This window comes from Coregonus lavaretus (assembly GCF_964263955.1).
Source record: "Coregonus lavaretus genome assembly, chromosome: 24".
Taxonomy (NCBI): domain Eukaryota; kingdom Metazoa; phylum Chordata; class Actinopteri; order Salmoniformes; family Salmonidae; genus Coregonus; species Coregonus lavaretus.
The window spans coordinates 44,966,729-44,986,872 of NC_140011.1; the positions used below are offsets into that span (position 1 = coordinate 44,966,729).

Genomic DNA, 20,144 nt, shown 5'->3' on the forward strand with positions numbered 1-20,144 from the left:
GGGTCAGAGTTTAATATGAGAGATATAGTGAATAGGGTCAGAGTTTAATATGAGAGATATAGTGAAGTTTGTTACATTGTATTTTTTTCATTTGGTCCGGTTGGTTTTCACATTTCTAAATGCGGCTATTAGCCACCGTTAGTGGTTTTTCACCATTGTCCGTGGCCTGCACTACCTACCAGCCAGCTCTAGCCTGGACTATTATCGGCCAGTCTGCACTGTCTGCACAGCGCGTTATCGACCCAGAACCTATCGGTTTTTCTGGAATCACTGAATCACTGGACCTTTAATACCGGATCATCGCAACTAGCTAGCTGCAACCAAATGGATGTAGTTGTTGGCTAATCAGCCCTGAGCTAGCCTCGAGCCAGGCCCATCTCCCGGCTATCTACCTCTCTGTCAACCGGACTGGACCTCCTAGTGTTGACACGGAGCCCCGCCGATCCAACACGACTGGTCTGCCGACGAAATCGTCTGATGTGGTTTCAAAAGGCTTCCCGTTACGACGTCGACCACGAAGATCCATCTGCTAGCCCCGGCCCGCTAGCACACGCAATCAACAGCCGTGCCTCCTGCTCGCCTGTGCCGTAGCAGCCATTGAACTGCTCCTGGACTCACCTATTGCTGTTCACTGGACCTTATGATCACTCAGCTACACAGCTGATGCCTGCTGGACTGTTCCTTTATACGGTACCGCATCCTGTTTATGTTTAGCCTCAGCCCAAACTTTGTCGCCATTACCAGCTGTTGTCTTAGCTCTCTCGAATAACACCTGTGATTGCTTTATGCCTCTCTCCCATGTCAATATACCTTGCTTATTGCTGTTTCGGTTATTTCTTATTGTACTATTTCACTGTAGATCCCCCAGCCCAGCTCAACCTGCCTTAGATAGCTCCTTTGTCCCGCCCCCCATACACGTGGAGACCGACTCAATCGGTGCCTCCAGTGATGCTATATCTTTCATCGTTACCCAACGCTTAGGTTTACCTCCACTGTACTCATATCCTTCCATATCCTTGTCTGTACATAATGCCCTGAATCTATGGGGTTGCAATCTACTGGGGGGTTGCAATCTACTGTAGAGATAGCCTGCAGAGCTCTATCGTACTATCCAGGTCTGTGCCCAAACAGTTTGAGCTTCTACTTCTAAAAATCCACCTTTACAGAAATAAGTCTCTCACTGTTGCCGCTTTCTACAGACCCCCTTCAGCCCCGAGCTGTGCCCTGGACACCATATGTGAAATGATTGCCCCCTATCTATCCTCAGAGTTCGTACTGCTTGGTGACCTAAACTGGGATATGCTTAACACCCCGGCCAACCTACAATCTAAACTAGATGCCCTCAATCTCACACAAATTATCAACGAACCTACCAGGTACAACCTTAAATCTGTAAACATGGGCACCCTCATAGATATCATCCTGACAAATTGACCTGCCTTATTGCCTGCGTCCGTAACGGGTCCGCGGTCAAACAACCACCCCTCATCACTGTCAAATGCTCCCTAAAACACTTTAGCGAGCAGGCTTTTCTAATTGACCTGGCCCGGGTATCCTGGATGGATATAGATCTCATTCCGTCAGTAGAGGATTCCTGGTTGTTCTTTAAAAGTGCTTTCCTCTCAATCTTAAATAAGCATGCCCCATTCAAAAAATTCAGAACTAAGAACAGATATAGCCCCTGGTTCACCCCAGACTTGACTGCCCTTGACCAGCACAAAAACATCCTGTGGCGAACTGGCATTAGCATCGAACAGCCCCCGCGATATGCAACTTTTCAGGGAAGTCAGGAACCAATATACACAATCAGTTAGGAAAGCAAAGGCTAGCTTTTTCAAACAGAAATGTGCATCCTGTAGCACTAACTCCAAAAAGTTTTGGGACACTGTAAAGTCCATGGAAAATAAGCGCACCTCCTCCCAAATGCCCACTGCACTGAGGCTAGGAAACACTGTCACCACCGATAAATCTACAATAATCGAGAATTTCAACAAGCATTTGGTCATCCCCAAAGCCAACACCTCCTTTGGCCGCCATTCTTTCCAGTTCTCTGCTGCCAATGACTGGAACGAACTGCAAAAATCTCTGAAGCTGGAGACTCTTATCTCCCTCACTAACTTTAAGCATCAGTTGTCAGAGCAGCTTACCGATCACTGCACCTGTACACAGCCCATCTGTAATTAGCCCACCCAACTACCTCATCCCCATATTGTTATTTATTTTGCTAATTTGCACCCCAGTATCTCTATTTGCACATCATCTTTTGCACATCTATCATTCGAGTGTTAATTACGAAATTGTAACTATTTTTGCACTATGGCCTATTTATTTATTGCTTTACCTCCATAATTTACTACATTTGCACACACTGTATTTATATTTTCTGTTGTATTTTTGAATTTATGTTTTGTTTTACCCCATATGTAACTCTGTGTTGTTGTTTTTATCGCACTGCTTTGCTTTATCTTGGCCAGGTCGCAGTTGTAAATGAGAACTTGTTCTCAACTGTCTTACCTGGTTAAATAAAGGTTAAATAAAAAAATTAATAAAAATTTAATAAATGAAATAAAATGCCTAATCAAAACCATGGTGAGTTGTTTAGTGCGGATAGAGTGTTCACACCAGTCCAAACAAACCCAGCTAATGTGCCCGAGTTCGAAAAAACTGCTCCAAACCAATTTGGTGTGAAAACCACCTTAGAATTAGTGGTGACTCGAGGAATCCTGGAGATCCTCAAAGAACCATTGCTTGCCATATTTTTTATCTTCGGTTAGTTGAGGGGTTCTTGGAGGAACTTTTAATGTTTTAATGTAGCAAAGGGTTCCTCGAGGAAACCTGGACTGGAGGTGTGGCTTAGTAGGGGCGTGGCTTTCATATAGATATTTTTTGGCCTACCGTTAAGAGTAAATGTTATTCCTGTTTATCTGTTCTGTTCTATCGTCATCTTATGACATTTACTCTAACGGGTGGCCAAAAATAATGACCTGAAAGCCAATCTTCTGATAGGCTGCAACCTCTAAAATATCTTATTAAAAAGGTTAAACATTGAACCCCTCCCATCACAAAAAAGTTCTGGTTTGAACTTTTACACAGGGGTTCATATGAAAGCCTTTTTCAGAGCGGTTCCTCAAGGAACCTTTTTCAAATGGAAAGGTTCCGCTGTTGTGGCAACACAAAACGTTCTTCCAGGCACCTTTACTTCTAAGAGTGCACGGGACGCATCCCTTGTCTGTCCTTGTGAGAGGACAGTTACTGGAGAGTCAGTTAGTGTATGGAACGTCTCCCGTGTGAGAGGACAGTTACTGGAGAGTCAGTTAGTGTATGGGACGTCTCCCGTGTGAGAGGACAGTTACTGGAGAGTCAGTTAGTGTATGGGACGTCTCCCGTGTGAGAGGACAGTTACTGGAGAGTCAGTTAGTGTATGGGACGTCTCCCGTGTGAGAGGACAGTTACTGGAGAGTCAGTTAGTGTATGGGACGTCTCCCGTGTGAGAGGACAGTTACTGGAGAGTCAGTTAGTGTATGGGACGTCTCCCGTGTGAGAGGACAGTTACAGAGTGTACAATACCTTCCTCCTTTATACTGTCCACAGTATTATTCACCAGGCATATTACAGTCACTATGGAGGCTGAGAGAGAGACAGAGAGAGAGAGAGAGAGAGTTATCATTTCACTACTATATTCATTAATCTTAATTAATATTAATATTAACCTGCGTGAACATTGTTCACAAACAAATGTAAGTGCATACGACTGCACAAGCATACATGAGTCTCTCCGTGTGTGTGTGCCTGTGTGTGCATTTGTGTGCCTGTTTGTGTGTGTGTGTGTGTGTGTGTGTGTGTGTGTTTGTGTGCCTGTGTGTGTGTGAGTGTGTCTAAAGATGTGAGTCACGTAATATGACAGGTGGTTGACAACAGAACGTAATCTTACAAATAAAAAAACATTTTGGAACCACTGCACATTTTTACGATATAGCCAATTTTGACTTTGTGTCTTTGGTAACTAGTGACAACCATAAATGAACAAGATCAAATGGAGCTTCTCTTTTCCAGCAGAACAATCACCTCTCCCTTCTGGTCCCAAATGGCACCCTATTCCCTACATAGTGCACTACTTTTAATCAGAGTCCTATGGGCCCCGGTTGAAAGTAGTGCACTATATAGGGAATAGGGTGCCATTTGAGACGCTGCCTCTGCCCTTTTACCTCATCTGCTGGCTGAATCAGGCTGAGAAGAAGCGGCCTTACACAGGAAGCGGCACAGGTCCTAATCCAGGCACTTGTCATCTCCCGTCTGGATTACTGCAACTCGCTGTTGGCTGGGCTCCCTGCCTGTGCCATTAAACCCCTACAACTCATCCAGAATGCCGCAGCCCGTCTGGTGTTCAACCTTCCCAAGTTCTCTCACGTCACCCCACTCCTCCGCACACTCCACTGGCTTCCAGTTGAAGCTCGCATCTGCTACAAGACCATGATGCTTGCCTACGGAGCTGTGAGGGGAACGGCACCTCCGTACCTTCAGGCTCTGATCAGTCCCTACACCCAAACGAGGGCATTGCGTTCATCCACCTCTGGCCTGCTGGCCCCCCTACCTCTGCTGAAGCACAGTTCCCGCTCAGCCCAGTCAAAACTGTTCGCTGCTCTGGCACCCCAATGGTGGAACAAGCTCCCTCACGACGCTAGGACAGCGGAGTCACTCACCACCTTCCGGAGACACTTGAAACCCCACCTCTAAGAAATACCTGGGATAGGATAAAGTAACCCTTCTACCCCCCCTTACCCCACCCCCATAAAAAAAACAAAAAACATATTGTAAAGTGGTTATCCCACTGGCTATAGGGTGAATGCACCAATGTGTAAGTCGCTCAGGATAAGAGCGTCTGCTAAATGACGTAAATGTAAATGTAAATATAAGAATAACAAGCTACTTAACATGTTAGGGTACAGACACGGCTCAGATGGGGTGGAGACACGGTGGAGACGGGGTAGAGACACGGCTCAGACGGGGTAGAGACACGGTGGAGACGGGGTAGAGACAAGGCTGAGACGGGGTAGAGACAAGGCTGAGACGGGGTAGAGACAAGGCTGAGACGGGGTAGAGACAAGGATGAGACGGGGTAGAGACAAGGCTGAGATGGGGTGGAGACACGGCTGAGACGGGGTGGAGACACGGCTGAGACGGGGTGGAGACAAGGCTGAGATGGGGTGGAGACACGGCTGAGACGGGGTGGAGACACGGTGGAGATGGGGTAGAGACAAGGATGAGACGGGGTAGAGACAAGGATGAGATGGGGTAGAGACAAGGCTGAGACGGGGTAGAGACAAGGATGAGACGAGGTAGAGACACGGTGGAGACGGGGTGGAGACACGGCTGAGACGGGGTGGAGACACGGTGGAGACGGGGTAGAGACAAGGCTGAGATGGGGTGGAGACACGGCTGAGACGGGGTGGAGACACGGTGGAGACGGGGTAGAGACAAGGCTGAGATGGGGTGGAGACACGGCTGAGACGGGGTGGAGACACGGTGGAGACGGGGTAGAGACAAGGATGAGACGGGGTAGAGACAAGGATGAGACGGGGTAGAGACAAGGATGAGACGGGGTAGAGACACGGATGAGACGGGGTAGAGACAAGGATGAGACGGGGTAGATGCTGTCTCTACTCTGCGGGGCCATACAGTATGCTGTCTCTACTCTGCGGGGCCATACAGTATGCTGTCTCTACTCTGCGGGGCCATACAGTATGCTGTCTCTACTCTGCAGGGCCATACAGTATGATGTCTCTACTCTGCAGGGCCATACAGTATGCTGGTTCTACTCTGCGGGGCCATACAGTATGCTGTCTCTACTCTGCGGGGCCATACAGTATGCTGTCTCTACTCTGCGGGGCCATACAGTATGCTGTCTCTACTCTGCGGGGCCATACAGTATGCTGTCTCTACTCTGCGGGGCCATACAGTATGCTGTCTCTACTCTGCGGGGCCATACAGTATGCTGTCTCTACTCTGCGGGGCCATACAGTATGCTGTCTCTACTCTGCGGGGCCATACAGTATGCTGTCTCTACTCTGCAGGGCCATACAGTATGCTGGTTCTACTCTGCAGGGCCATACAGTATGCTGTCTCTACTCTGCGGGGCCATACAGTATGCTGTCTCTACTCTGCAGGGCCATACAGTATGCTATCTCTACTAACATACCAGCCCACATTATGTTAGCCATGCAGGTCCTGTTTTCGACATGCGTTAAACCCCCTCCATGATGTAGCCTACGTGTCCATGCCCACTGTGAATACCGAATATTTAGAAGTTATCCGTAACCTGTAAAAATTGATTATTCAAAACCCAAGCCCTCCCTCAGGTCTACTATAATGAAGGCTGGTTCAACAACAACAAGGATCACAGTCAAACGGATTGGGAAGTAGGTCCCAAAGTGCTCTTCCAAGCGTTGGAGGTGAGCAGTCATCACTCGTGTGGGACACTTACTGATGCTGTTTCCTGTTATTTTCTTTTCATTACACAGAAAGTCAACCAAGTCAGTTTTTATTTTTACATCCATTGTGAATGACAACAGTTCCTCTCTCAATGCAAAATATCTAACGTCCATCTGGAGAGCATAAGCTGGGGAGTTTGAGTCGTTCAGTCAGTTTCCTCTTGATTGCTAGCTACAGCATCAATTCTTAGTTTCACAGTGTTACCTGCCAAAGGTATTGATGTGAGTTTCTGTGCCTCTGCCTCCCCACACATTGTTTTCACCATATCAACTGCAGCCGGTAATATCAAAGTCTCTGCAATGGTGTGTGGTTTCATAGTGTAGCAGGCCTAGACATTCACCGTGGGAATGATTCAAGTGCAACGGTCAAGTGCAGCCTTTTACCATGATCTAAGGGCGCTCTCTGGTTGAATTTTTTATTTTAGATTTGAATAATTTTCATTAAGATTTGTAAGGTTAACCACATTACAATGATTTTGAGATACAAAGACAATATATATATATATTTTGTATATACAGTATATATATATATATTTTCCAGGATTTTTGAAATTCTCCCCACTGTTGTAGAGTATGAACAATAGCATCATCACCGGTCTGTAGTGAAATGATGAAATTAAAATATGCAGATTTTCTCTAACACTAAACATACAAATATGTTTTTTTACAGTTATAAGGAAGGTGAAATCTTATAGTTTGTCATTTTATAATTTAATTATGCTATATTTAGAAATAATATGTAATTTCAAGCCTTATTCATACAATTTTGTTGAATAGGAAATACATCATACTTCATATTTTAACATTTTAATCGTATTTGCGCTTGTGTACTCAAAGGTGACTACACCTCAGCAATTTATACAGTTGAAGTCGGAAGTTTACATACACTTAGGTTGGAGTCATTAAAACTCGTTTTTCAACCACTCCACAAATTTCTTGTTAACAAACTATAGTTTTGGCAAGTCGGTTAGGACATCTACTTTGTGCATGACACAAGTAATTTTTCCAACAATGGTTTACAGACAGATTATTTCACTTATAATTCACTGTATCACAATTCCAGTGGGTCAGAAGTTTACATACACTAAGTTGACTGTGCCTTTAAACAGCTTGGAAAATTCCAGAAAATGATGTCATGCTTTAGAAGCTTCTGATAGGCTAATTGACATCATTTGAGTCAATTGGAGGTGTACCTGTGGATGTATTTCAAGGCCTACCTTCAAACTCAGTGCCTCTTTGCTTGACATCATAGGAAAATCAAAAGAAATCAGCCAAGACCTCAGAAAAACAATTGTAGACCTCCACAAGTCTGGTTCATCCTTGGGAGCAATTACCAAATGCCTGAAGATACCACGTTCATCTGTACAAACAATAGTATGCAAGTATAAACACCATGGGACCACGCAGCCGTCATACCGCTCAGAAAGGAGACGCGTTCTGTCTCCTAGAGATGAACGTACTTTGGTGCGAAAAGTGCAAATCAATCCCAGAACAACAGCAAAGGACCTTGTGAAGATGCTGGAGGAAACAGGTACAAAAGTATCTATATCCACAGTAAAACAAGTCATATATCGACATACAGTGGGGAAAAAAAGTATTTAGTCAAATCAAATCAAATCAAATTGTATTGGTCACATGCGCCGAATACAACAGGTGCAGACATTACAGTGAAATGCTTACTTACAGCCCTTAACCAACAGTGCATTTATTTTAAACAAAAAAAGTAAAAAAAAAAAAAACATCAAAAAAAGTGTTGAGAAAAAAAAGAGCAGAAGTAAAATAAAGTGACAGTAGGGAGGCTATATATACAGGGGGGTACCGTTGCAGAGTCAATGTGCGGGGGCACCGGCTAGTTGAGGTAGTTGAGGTAATATGTACATGTGGGTAGAGTTAAAGTGACTATGCATAAATACTTAACAGAGTAGCAGCAGCGTAAAAAGGATGGGGTGGGGGGGCAGTGCAAATAGTCCGGGTAGCCATGATTAGCTGTTCAGGAGTCTTATGGCTTGGGGGTAGAAGCTGTTGAGAAGTCTTTTGGACCTAGACTTGGCACTCCGGTACCGCTTGCCGTGCGGTAGCAGAGAGAACAGTCTATGACTAGGGTGGCTGGAGTCTTTGACAATTTTGAGGGCCTTCCTCTGACACCGCCTGGTATAGAGGTCCTGGATGGCAGGAAGCTTTGCCCCAGTGATGTACTGGGCCGTACGCCAGTACTGGGTCAGCCACCAATTGTGCAAGTTCTCCCACTTAAAAAGATGAGAGAGGCCTGTAATTTTCATCATAGGTACACGTCAACTATGACAGACAAAATGAGAAAAAAAAATCCAGAAAATTACATTGTAGGATTTTTAATGAATTTATTTGCAAATTATGGTGGAAAATAAGTATTTGGTCACCTACAAACAAGCAAGATTTCTGGCTCTCACAGACCTGTAACTTCTTCTTTAAGAGGCTCCTCTGTCCTCCACTCGTTACCTGTATCAATGGCACCTGTTTGAACTTGTTATCAGTATAAAAGACACCTGTCCACAACCTCAAACAGTCACACTCCAAACTCCACTATGGCCAAGACCAAAGAGCTGTCAAAGGACACCAGAAACAAAATTGTAGACCTGCACCAGGCTGGGAAGACTGAATCTGCAATAGGTAAGCAGCTTGGTTTGAAGAAATCAACTGTGGGAGCAATTATTAGGAAATGGAAGACATACAAGACCACTGATAATCTCCCTCGATCTGGGGCTCCACGCAAGATCTCACCCCGTGGGGTCAAAATGATCACAAGAACGGTGAGCAAAAATCCCAGAGCCACACGGGGGGACCTAGTGAATGACCTGCAGAGAGCTGGGACCAAAGTAACAAAGCCTACCATCAGTAACACACTACGCCGCCAGGGACTCAAATCCTGCAGTGCCAGACGTGTCCCCCTGCTTAAGCCAGTACATGTCCAGGCCCGTCTGAAGTTTGCTAGAGTGCATTTGGATGATCCAGAAGAGGATTGGGAGAATGTCATATGGTCAGATGAAACCAAAATATAACTTTTTGGTAAAAACTCAACTCGTCGTGTTTGGAGGACAAAGAATGCTGAGTTGCATCCAAAGAACACCATACCTACTGTGAAGCATGGGGGTGGAAACATCATGCTTTGGGGCTGTTTTTCTGCAAAGGGACCAGGACGACTGATCCGTGTAAAGGAAAGAATGAATGGGGCCATGTATCGTGAGATTCTGAGTGAAAACCTCCTTCCATCAGCAAGGGCATTGAAGATGAAACGTGGCTGGGTCTTTCAGCATGACAATGATCCCAAACACACCGCCCGGGCAACGAAGGAGTGGCTTCGTAAGAAGCATTTCAAGGTCCTGGAGTGGCCTAGCCAGTCTCCAGATCTCAACCCCATAGAAAATCTTTGGAGGGAGTTGAAAGTCCGTGTTGCCCAGCGACAGCCCCAAAACATCACTGCTCTAGAGGAGATCTGCATGGAGGAATGGGCCAAAATACCAGCAACAGTGTGTGAAAACCTTGTGAAGACTTACAGAAAACGTTTGACCTGTGTCATTGCCAACAAAGGGTATATAACAAAGTATTGAGAAACTTTTGTTATTGACCAAATACTTATTTTCCACCATAATTTGCAAATAAATTCATTAAAAATCCTACAATGTGATTTTCTTGATTTTTTTTCTCATTTTGTCTGTCATAGTTGACGTGTACCTATGATGAAAATTACAGGCCTCTCTCATCTTTTTAAGTGGGAGAACTTGCACAATTGGTGGCTGACTAAATACTTTTTTACCCCACTGTAACCTGAAAGGTCACTCAGCAAGGAAGAAGCCACTTCTCCAAAACCGCCATAAAAAAGCCAGACTACGGTTTGCAACTGCACATGGGGACAAAGATAATAGAAAAAAAAAATAGAACTGTTTGGCCATAATGAACATCGTTATGTTTGGAGGAAAAAGGGGAACGCTTGCAAGCCGAAGAACACCATCCCAACCGTGAAGCACTGGGGTGGCAGCATCATGCTGTGGTGGTGCTTTGCTGCAGGAAGGACTGGTGCACTTCACAAAATAGATGGCATCATGAGGAAGGAAAATTATGTGGATATATTGAAGCAACATCTCAAGACATCAGTCAGGAAGTTAAAGCTTGGTCGCAAATGGGTCTTCCAAATGGACAATGACCCCAAGCATACTTCCAAAGTTGTGGCAAAATGGCTTAAGGACAACAAAGTCAAGGTATTTGAGTGGCCATCACAAAGCCCTGACCTCAATCCTATAGAAAATGTGTGGGCAGAACTGAAAAAGCGTGTGCGAGCAAGGAGGCCTACAAACCTGACTCAGTTTCACCAGCTCTGTCAGGAGCAATGGGCCAAAATTCACCCAACTTATTGTGGAAAGCTTGTGGAAGGCTACCCGAAACGTTTGACCCAAGTTAAACAATTCAAAGGCAATGCTACCAAATACTAATTGAGTGTATGTCAACTTCTGACCCACTGGGAATGTGATGAAATAAATAAAATCTGAAATAAATCATTCTCTCTACTATTATTCTGACATTTCACATTCTTAAAATAAAGTGGTGATCCTAACTGACCTGAGACAGGGAATTTTTACTAGGACTAAATGTCAGGAATTGTGAAAAACTGAGTTTAAATGTATTTGGCTAAGGTGTACGTAAACTTCCGACTTCAACTGTATATGAGCTAGCTATCCACTGCAACGTATTGTGACATGGAATCTATGTGGAAAACATATTCCTTCATCCTACCTCTCCTACTGGAGTGCTGATCTATCTACAGTACAGCTATTCCTTCATCCTACCTCTCCTACTGGAGTGCTGATCTATCTACAGTACAGCTATTCCTTCATCCTACCTCTCCTACTGGAGTGCTGATCTATCTACAGTACAGCTATTCCTTCATCCTACCTCTCCTACTGGAGAGTTGACCTATTTACAGCTATTCCTTCTTCCAGGGTTTTAACCAAGCACAGCCCTTCTTAGCTTTGATATTTTGTCACTGACTACTACTGTGAGAATGATTATTGAGAGATCTCTTAATAACTACATAGATTCACTGTTGAATTCACTGTTGCTATCAAAGTAATTTCAAAGGGTAGGTTTAACAGGTTTAACAGAGCAAATCATATATCATCAATTATACCATTTAGGCCTATATACTGTACCATTTGCCAAGTCATCAACTGTTTCAATTCAACCCAGGGTTCAAGGTTCAACCCAGGGTTCAAGGTTCAACCCAGGGTTCAAGGTTCAACCCAAGGTTCAAGGTTCAACTAAAACTAGACAATATATATGGTTGATTTAAAATGTAATCTTCAAGTTAATGAAGTCAAAAACATAACTTTCCTTTTTAAAAATATATATATATATATATTTCCACACGAAGAAATTTGCAGTCCTCTGTAGCTCAGCTGGTAGAGCACGGCGCTTGTAACGCCAAGGTAGTGGGTTCGATCCCCGGGACCACCCATACACAAAAAAATAATGTATGCACGCGTGACTGTAAGCGTCTGCTAAATGGCATATTATATTATTATTAAGAACTTAAGTATGCTAATTCTCTCTCTCTCTCTCAAAGATTTTACTGAGTTACAGTTCATATAAGGAAATCAGTCAGTTGAAATACATTCATTAGGCCCTAATCTATGGATTTCACATGACTGGGAATACAGATATGCATCTGTTGGTCACAGATACCTTAAAAAAAAAGGTAGGGGCGTGGATCAGAAAACCAGTCAGTATCTGATGTGACCACCATTTTCCTCATGCAGCGCAACACATCTCCTTCGCATAGAGTTGATCAGGCTGTTGATTGTGGCCTGTGGAATGTTGTCCTACTCCTCTTCAATGGCTGTGCGAAGTTGCTGGATATTGGCGGGAACTGGAACACGCTGTCGTACATGTTGATCCAGAGCAACCCAAACATGCTCAATGGGTGACATGTCTGGTGAGTATGTAGGCCATGGGAGAACTGGGACATTTTCAGCTTCCAGGAATTGTGTACAGATCCTTGCGACATGGGGCTGTGCATTATCATGCTGAAACATGAGATGAATGGCACGACAATGGGCCTCAGGATCTCGTCACGGTATCTCTGTGCATTCAAATTGCAAACGATAACATGCAATTGTGTTCATTGTTTGTAGCTAATTGCCTGTCCATACCATAACCCCACCGCCACCATGGGGCACTCTGTTCACAACGTTGACATGAGCAAACCACTCACCCACATGTCTGCATCTGCCCAGTACAGTTGAAACCGGGATTAATACGTGAAGAGCACACTTCTCCAGCGTGCCAGTGGCCATTGAAGGAGAGCATTTGCCCACTGAAGTCAGTTACGACGCCGAACTGCAGTCGGGTCAAGATCCTGGTGAGGATGACGAGCACGCAGATGAGCTTCCCTGAGACGGTTTCTGACAGTTTGTGCAGAAATTATTTGGTTGGGTTTGCTGACAGTTTGTGCAGAAATTATTTGGTTGTGCAAACCCACAGTTTCATCAGCTGTGGGGTGGCTGGTCTCAGACGATCCCGCAGGTGAAGAAGCCAGATATGGAGATCCTGGGCTGGTGTGGTTACACGTGGTCTGCGGTTGTGAGGCCGGTTGGATGTACTGACAATTTCTCTAAAACGACGTTGGAGGCGGCTTATGGTAGAGCAATTAACAATCAATTATCTGGCAACAGCTCTGGTGGACATTCCTGCAGTCAGCATGCCAATTGCACACTCCCTCAGAACTTGAGACATCTGTGGCATTGTGTTGTGTGACAAAACTGCACATTTTAGAGTGGCCTTTTATTGTCCCCAGCACAAGGTGCACCTGTGTAATGATCATGTTGTTAAATCAGCTTCTTGATATCCCACACCTGTCAGGTGGATGGATTATCTTGGCAAAGGAGAAAAGCTCATTAACAGGGATGTAAACAAATTTGTGCCCAAAAATCAAGAGCAATAAGCCTTTTGTGCGTTTTGAAAATTTCTGGGATCTTTTATTTCAGCTCTTGAAACATGGGACAAACACTTTACATGTTGTGTTTATATTTTTGTTCAGTGTATTTGACCCTGCTGGTCATCTATGAACGTTTGAACATCTTGAAGAACGATCTGGCCTTAATGGCCATGTACTGTTATAATCTCCACCCGGCACAGCCAGAAGGGGACTGGCCACCCCTCAGAGCCTGGTTCCTCTCTAGGTTTCTTCCTAGGTTCCTGCCTTTCTAGGGAGTTTTTCCTAGCCACCGTGCTTCTACATCTGCATTGCTTGCTGTTAGGGGTTTTAGGCTGGGTATCTTGTTTAAGTTCAAAGTGAAAACACTACACAGGAAGTGGAGCGGCATTGGGTCGCTGCTTTAAAGCTGCAATATATAACTTTTTGGGTGATCTGACCAAAATTCACATAGAAATGTGAGTTATAGATCTGTAATTCTCATTGAAAGCAAGTCTAAGAAGCGGTAGATCTGTTCTATGTGGGTTATTTCTATGCTTCCCGTTCTTAAGTTTCGCTTTTCTGTCTTTTACTTTCGGTTTTGTACACCAGCTTCAAACAGCTGAAAATACAATATTTTTTGGTTTAATTAAAATATATTTCACAGTGGTTTAGATGGTACAATGATTCCCTACACTACACATTGCTTGTTTTGTCACATAAACTGAAATTAGGCAAACTATTAGAATAGAAACCAGGAAATGGCGAAGCGATTTCTGTATATTGCACCTTTTAAGTTGTTGTATAAATGCAAAATATCTGACATTGTTTTTCCTTAGGAATTTGGTTGTACTTTTAGATGGTAGAAAGCATAGTGATAAGACATTAGGAATTCAACAAAATTCTGTCCGTCTTTTTGAGTGGGTGAATAAAGGTTGGAGTCTCATTGATCAACATCTCAACCAAATATTACATTTTCACGTTGAAACTATGTGGTGTGCCCAGTGGGTAACGTTAGCGAGTTTGAACTAGTTAGTGTTAGCGAGTATGAACTAGCTAGTGTTAGCAAGTATGAACTAGCTACCGTTAGCGAGTATGAACTGGCTAGTGTTAACTAGTATGAACCAGGGTTGGGGTCAATTACGAATTTCTGAATTTAATTTAAACATTACATCCTGCAGGACACCAGCTCCTAACAGCATCCAGGCTGACTGCAGGACACCAGCTCCTAACAGCATCCAGGCTGACTGCAGGACACCAGCTCCTAACAGCATCCAGGCTGACTGCAGGACACCAGCTCCTAGCACAGCATCCAGGCTGACTGCAGGACACCAGCTCCTAACAGCATCCAGGCTGACTGCAGGACACCAACTCCTAACAGCATCCAGGCTGACTGCAGGACACCAGCTCCTAACAGCATCCAGGCTGACTGCAGGACACCAGCTCCTAACAGCATCCAGGCTGACTGCAGGACACCAGCTCCTAACAGCATCCAGGCTGACTGCAGGACACCAGCTCCTAACAGCATCCAGGCTGACTGCAGGACACCAGCTCCTAGCACAGCATCCAGGCTGACTGCAGGACACCAGCTCCTAGCAGCATCCAGGCTGACTGCAGGACACCAACTCCTAACAGCATCCAGGCTGACTGCAGGACACCAGCTCCTAACAGCATCCAGGCTGACTGCAGGACACCAGCTCCTAACAGCATCCAGGCTGACTGCAGGACACCAGCTCCTAACAGCATCCAGGCTGACTGCAGGACACCAGCTCCTAACAGCATCCAGGCTGACTGCAGGACACCAGCTCCTAGCACAGCATCCAGGCTGACTGCAGGACACCAGCTCCTAGCAGCATCCAGGCTGACTGCAGGACACCAGCTCCTAACAGCATCCAGGCTGACTGCAGGACACCAGCTTCTAACAGCATCCAGGCTGACTGCAGGACACCAGCTCCTAGCACAGCATCCAGGCTGACTGCAGGACACCAGCTCCTAACAGCATCCAGGCTGACTGCAGGACACCAGCTCCTAACAGCATCCAAGCTGACTGCAGGACACCAGCTCCTAACAGCATCCAGGCTGACTGCAGGACACCAGCTCCTAACAGCATCCAGGCTGACTGCAGGACACCAGCTCCTAACAGCATCCAGGCTGACTGCAGGACACCAGCTCCTAGCACAGCATCCAGGCTGACTGCAGGACACCAGCTCCTAGCAGCATCCAGGCTGACTGCAGGACACCAGCTCCTAACAGCATCCAGGCTGACTGCAGGACACCAGCTTCTAACAGCATCCAGGCTGACTGCAGGACACCAGCTCCTAGCACAGCATCCAGGCTGACTGCAGGACACCAGCTCCTAGCAGCATCCAGGCTGACTGCAGGACACCAGCTCCTAACAGCATCCAAGCTGACTGCAGGACACCAGCTCCTAACAGCATCCAGGCTGACTGCAGGACACCAGCTCCTAACAGCATCCAGGCTGACTGCAGGACACCAGCTCCTAACAGCATCCAGGCTGACTGCAGGACACCAGCTCCTAACAGCATCCAAGCTGACTGCAGGACACCAGCTCCTAACAGCATCCAGGCTGACTGCAGGACACCAGCTCCTAACAGCATCCAAGCTGACTGCAGGACACCAGCTCCTAACAGCATCCAGGCTGACTGCAGGACACCAGCTCCTAACAGCATCCAGGCTGACTGCAGGACACCAGCTCCTAACAGCATCCAGGCTGACTGCAGGACACCAGCTCCTAACAGCATCCAGGCTGACTGCAGGACACCAGCTCCTAACAGCATCCAGGCTGACTGCAGGACACCAGCTCCTAACAGCATCCAGGCTGACTGCAGGACACCAGCTCCTAACAGCATCCAGGCTGACTGCAGGACACCAGCTCCTAACAGCATCCAGGCTGACTGCAGGACACCAGCTCCTAACAGCATCCAAGCTGACTGCAGGACACCAGCTCCTAGCACAGCATCCAGGCTGACTGCAGGACACCAGCTCCTAGCACAGCATCCAGGCTGACTGCAGGACACCAGCTCCTAGCACAGCATCCAGGCTGACTGCAGGACACCAGCTCCTAACAGCATCCAGGCTGACTGCAGGACACCAGCTCCTAACAGCATCCAGGCTGACTGCAGGACACCAGCTCCTAACAGCATCCAGGCTGACTGCAGGACACCAGCTCCTAGCACAGCATCCAGGCTGACTGCAGGACACCAGCTCCTAACAGCATCCAGGCTGACTGCAGGACACCAGCTCCTAACAGCATCCAGGCTGACTGCAGGACACCAGCTCCTAGCAGCATCCAGGCTGACTGCAGGACACCAGCTCCTAACAGCATCCAGGCTGACTGCAGGACACCAGCTTCTAACAGCATCCAGGCTGACTGCAGGACACCAGCTCCTAACAGCATCCAGGCTGACTGCAGGACACCAGCTCCTAACAGCATCCAGGCTGACTGCAGGACACCAGCTCCTAACAGCATCCAGGCTGACTGCAGGACACCAGTTCCTAGCACAGCATCCAGGCTGACTGCAGGACACCAGCTCCTAACAGCATCCAGGCTGACTGCAGGACACCAGCTCCTAACAGCATCCAGGCTGACTGCAGGACACCAGCTCCTAACAGCATCCAGGCTGACTGCAGGACACCAGCTCCTAACAGCATCCAGGCTGACTGCAGGACACCAGCTCCTAACAGCATCTAGGCTGACTGCAGGACACCAGCTCCTAACAGCATCCAGGCTGACTGCAGGACACCAGCTCCTAACAGCATCCAAGCTGACTGCAGGACACCAGCTCCTAGCACAGCATCCAGGCTGACTGCAGGACACCAGCTCCTAACAGCATCCAGGCTGACTGCAGGACACCAGCTCCTAACAGCATCCAGGCTGACTGCAGGACACCAGCTCCTAGCACAGCATCCAGGCTGACTGCAGGACACCAGCTCCTAGCAGCATCCAGGCTGACTGCAGGACACCAGCTCCTAACAGCATCCAGGCTGACTGCAGGACACCAGCTCCTAACAGCATCCAGGCTGACTGCAGGACACCAGCTCCTAACAGCATCCAGGCTGACTGCAGGACACCAGCTCCTAACAGCATCCAGGCTGACTGCAGGACACCAGCTCCTAACAGCATCCAGGCTGACTGCAGGACACCAGCTCCTAGCAGCATCCAGGCTGACTGCAGGACACCAACTCCTAACAGCATCCAGGCTGACTGCAGGACACCAGCTCCTAGCACAGCATCCAGGCTGACTGCAGGACACCAGCTCCTAACAGCATCCAGGCTGACTGCAGGACACCAGCTCCTAACAGCATCCAGGCTGACTGCAGGACACCAGCTCCTAGCAGCATCCAGGCTGACTGCAGGACACCAGCTCCTAACAGCATCCAGGCTGACTGCAGGACACCAGCTTCTAACAGCATCCAGGCTGACTGCAGGACACCAGCTCCTAACAGCATCCAGGCTGACTGCAGGACACCAGCTCCTAACAGCATCCAGGCTGACTGCAGGACACCAGCTCCTAACAGCATCCAGGCTGACTGCAGGACACCAGCTCCTAACAGCATCCAGGCTGACTGCAGGACACCAGCTCCTAACAGCATCCAGGCTGACTGCAGGACACCAGCTCCTAACAGCATCCAGGCTGACTGCAGGACACCAGCTCCTAACAGCATCCAGGCTGACTGCAGGACACCAGCTCCTAGCACAGCATCCAGGCTGACTGCAGGACACCAGTTCCTAACAGCATCCAGGCTGACTGCAGGACACCAGCTCCTAACACAGCATCCAGGCTGACTGCAGGACACCAGCTCCTAACAGCATCCAGGCTGACTGCAGGACACCAGCTCCTAACAGCATCCAGGCTGACTGCAGGACACCAGCTCCTAGCACAGCATCCAGGCTGACTGCAGGACACCAGCTCCTAGCACAGCATCCAGGCTGACTGCAGGACACCAGCTCCTAGCACAGCATCCAGGCTGACTGCAGGACACCAGCTCCTAACAGCATCCAGTCTGACTGCAGGACACCAGCTCCTAACAGCATCCAGGCTGACTGCAGGACACCAGCTCCTAGCACAGCATCCAGGCTGACTGCAGGACACCAGCTCCTAACAGCATCCAGGCTGACTGCAGGACACCAGCTCCTAACAGCATCCAGGCTGACTGCAGGACACCAGCTCCTAACAGCATCCAGGCTGACTGCAGGACACCAGCTCCTAACAGCATCCAGGCTGACTGCAGGACACCAGCTCCTAACAGCATCCAGGCTGACTGCAGGACACCAGCTCCTAGCACAGCATCCAGGCTGACTGCAGGACACCAGCTCCTAACAGCATCCAGGCTGACTGCAGGACACCAGCTCCTAACAGCATCCAGGCTGACTGCAGGACACCAGCTCCTAACAGCATCCAGGCTGACTGCAGGACACCAGCTCCTAACAGCATCCAGGCTGACTGCAGGACACCAGCTCCTAACAGCATCCAAGCTGACTGCAGGACACCAGCTCCTAACAGCATCCAGGCTGACTGCAGGACACCAGCTCCTAGCACAGCATCCAGGCTGACTGCAGGACACCAGCTCCTAACAGCATCCAGGCTGACTGCAGGACACCAGCTCCTAACAGCATCCAGGCTGACTGCAGGACACCAGCTCCTAACAGCATCCAGGCTGACTGCAGGACACCAGCTCCTAACAGCATCCAGGCTGACTGCAGGACACCAGCTCCTAACAGCATCCAGGCTGACTGCAGGACACCAGCTCCTAGCACAGCATCCAGGCTGACTGCAGGACACCAGTTCCTAACAGCATCCAGGCTGACTGCAGGACACCAGCTCCTAACACAGCATCCAGGCTGACTGCAGGACACCAGCTCCTAACAGCATCCAGGCTGACTGCAGGACACCAGCTCCTAACAGCATCCAGGCTGACTGCAGGACACCAGCTCCTAGCACAGCATCCAGGCTGACTGCAGGACACCAGCTCCTAGCACAGCATCCAGGCTGACTGCAGGACACCAGCTCCTAGCACAGCATCCAGGCTGACTGCAGGACACCAGCTCCTAACAGCATCCAGTCTGACTGCAGGACACCAGCTCCTAACAGCATCCAGGCTGACTGCAGGACACCAGCTCCTAGCACAGCATCCAGGCTGACTGCAGGACACCAGCTCCTAACAGCATCCAGGCTGACTGCAGGACACCAGCTCCTAACAGCATCCAGGCTGACTGCAGGACACCAGCTCCTAACAGCATCCAGGCTGACTGCAGGACACCAGCTCCTAACAGCATCCAGGCTGACTGCAGGACACCAGCTCCTAACAGCATCCAGGCTGACTGCAGGACACCAGCTCCTAGCACAGCATCCAGGCTGACTGCAGGACACCAGCTCCTAACAGCATCCAGGCTGACTGCAGGACACCAGCTCCTAACAGCATCCAGGCTGACTGCAGGACACCAGCTCCTAACAGCATCCAGGCTGACTGCAGGACACCAGCTCCTAACAGCATCCAGGCTGACTGCAGGACACCAGCTCCTAACAGCATCCAAGCTGACTGCAGGACACCAGCTCCTAACAGCATCCAGGCTGACTGCAGGACACCAGCTCCTAGCACAGCATCCAGGCTGACTGCAGGACACCAGCTCCTAACAGCATCCAGGCTGACTGCAGGACACCAGCTCCTAACAGCATCCAGGCTGACTGCAGGAC

General features: G+C 48.1%; 1 protein-coding gene across 1 annotated transcript in view; it reads right to left on the minus strand.

Annotated features, from left to right (window-relative positions):
- The window catches only part of LOC311099906 (protocadherin Fat 3-like), a gene marked incomplete at both ends in the record, with an annotated part of 292,315 nt that overhangs the window by 27,019 nt on the left and 245,152 nt on the right, over nt 1-20,144 (minus strand). The window contains one exon of the mRNA XM_084140624.1: nt 3,568-3,627. Coding sequence (XP_083996750.1) covers nt 3,568-3,627 — 60 coding nt within the window. The remainder of the gene's footprint in view (nt 1-3,567; nt 3,628-20,144) is intronic.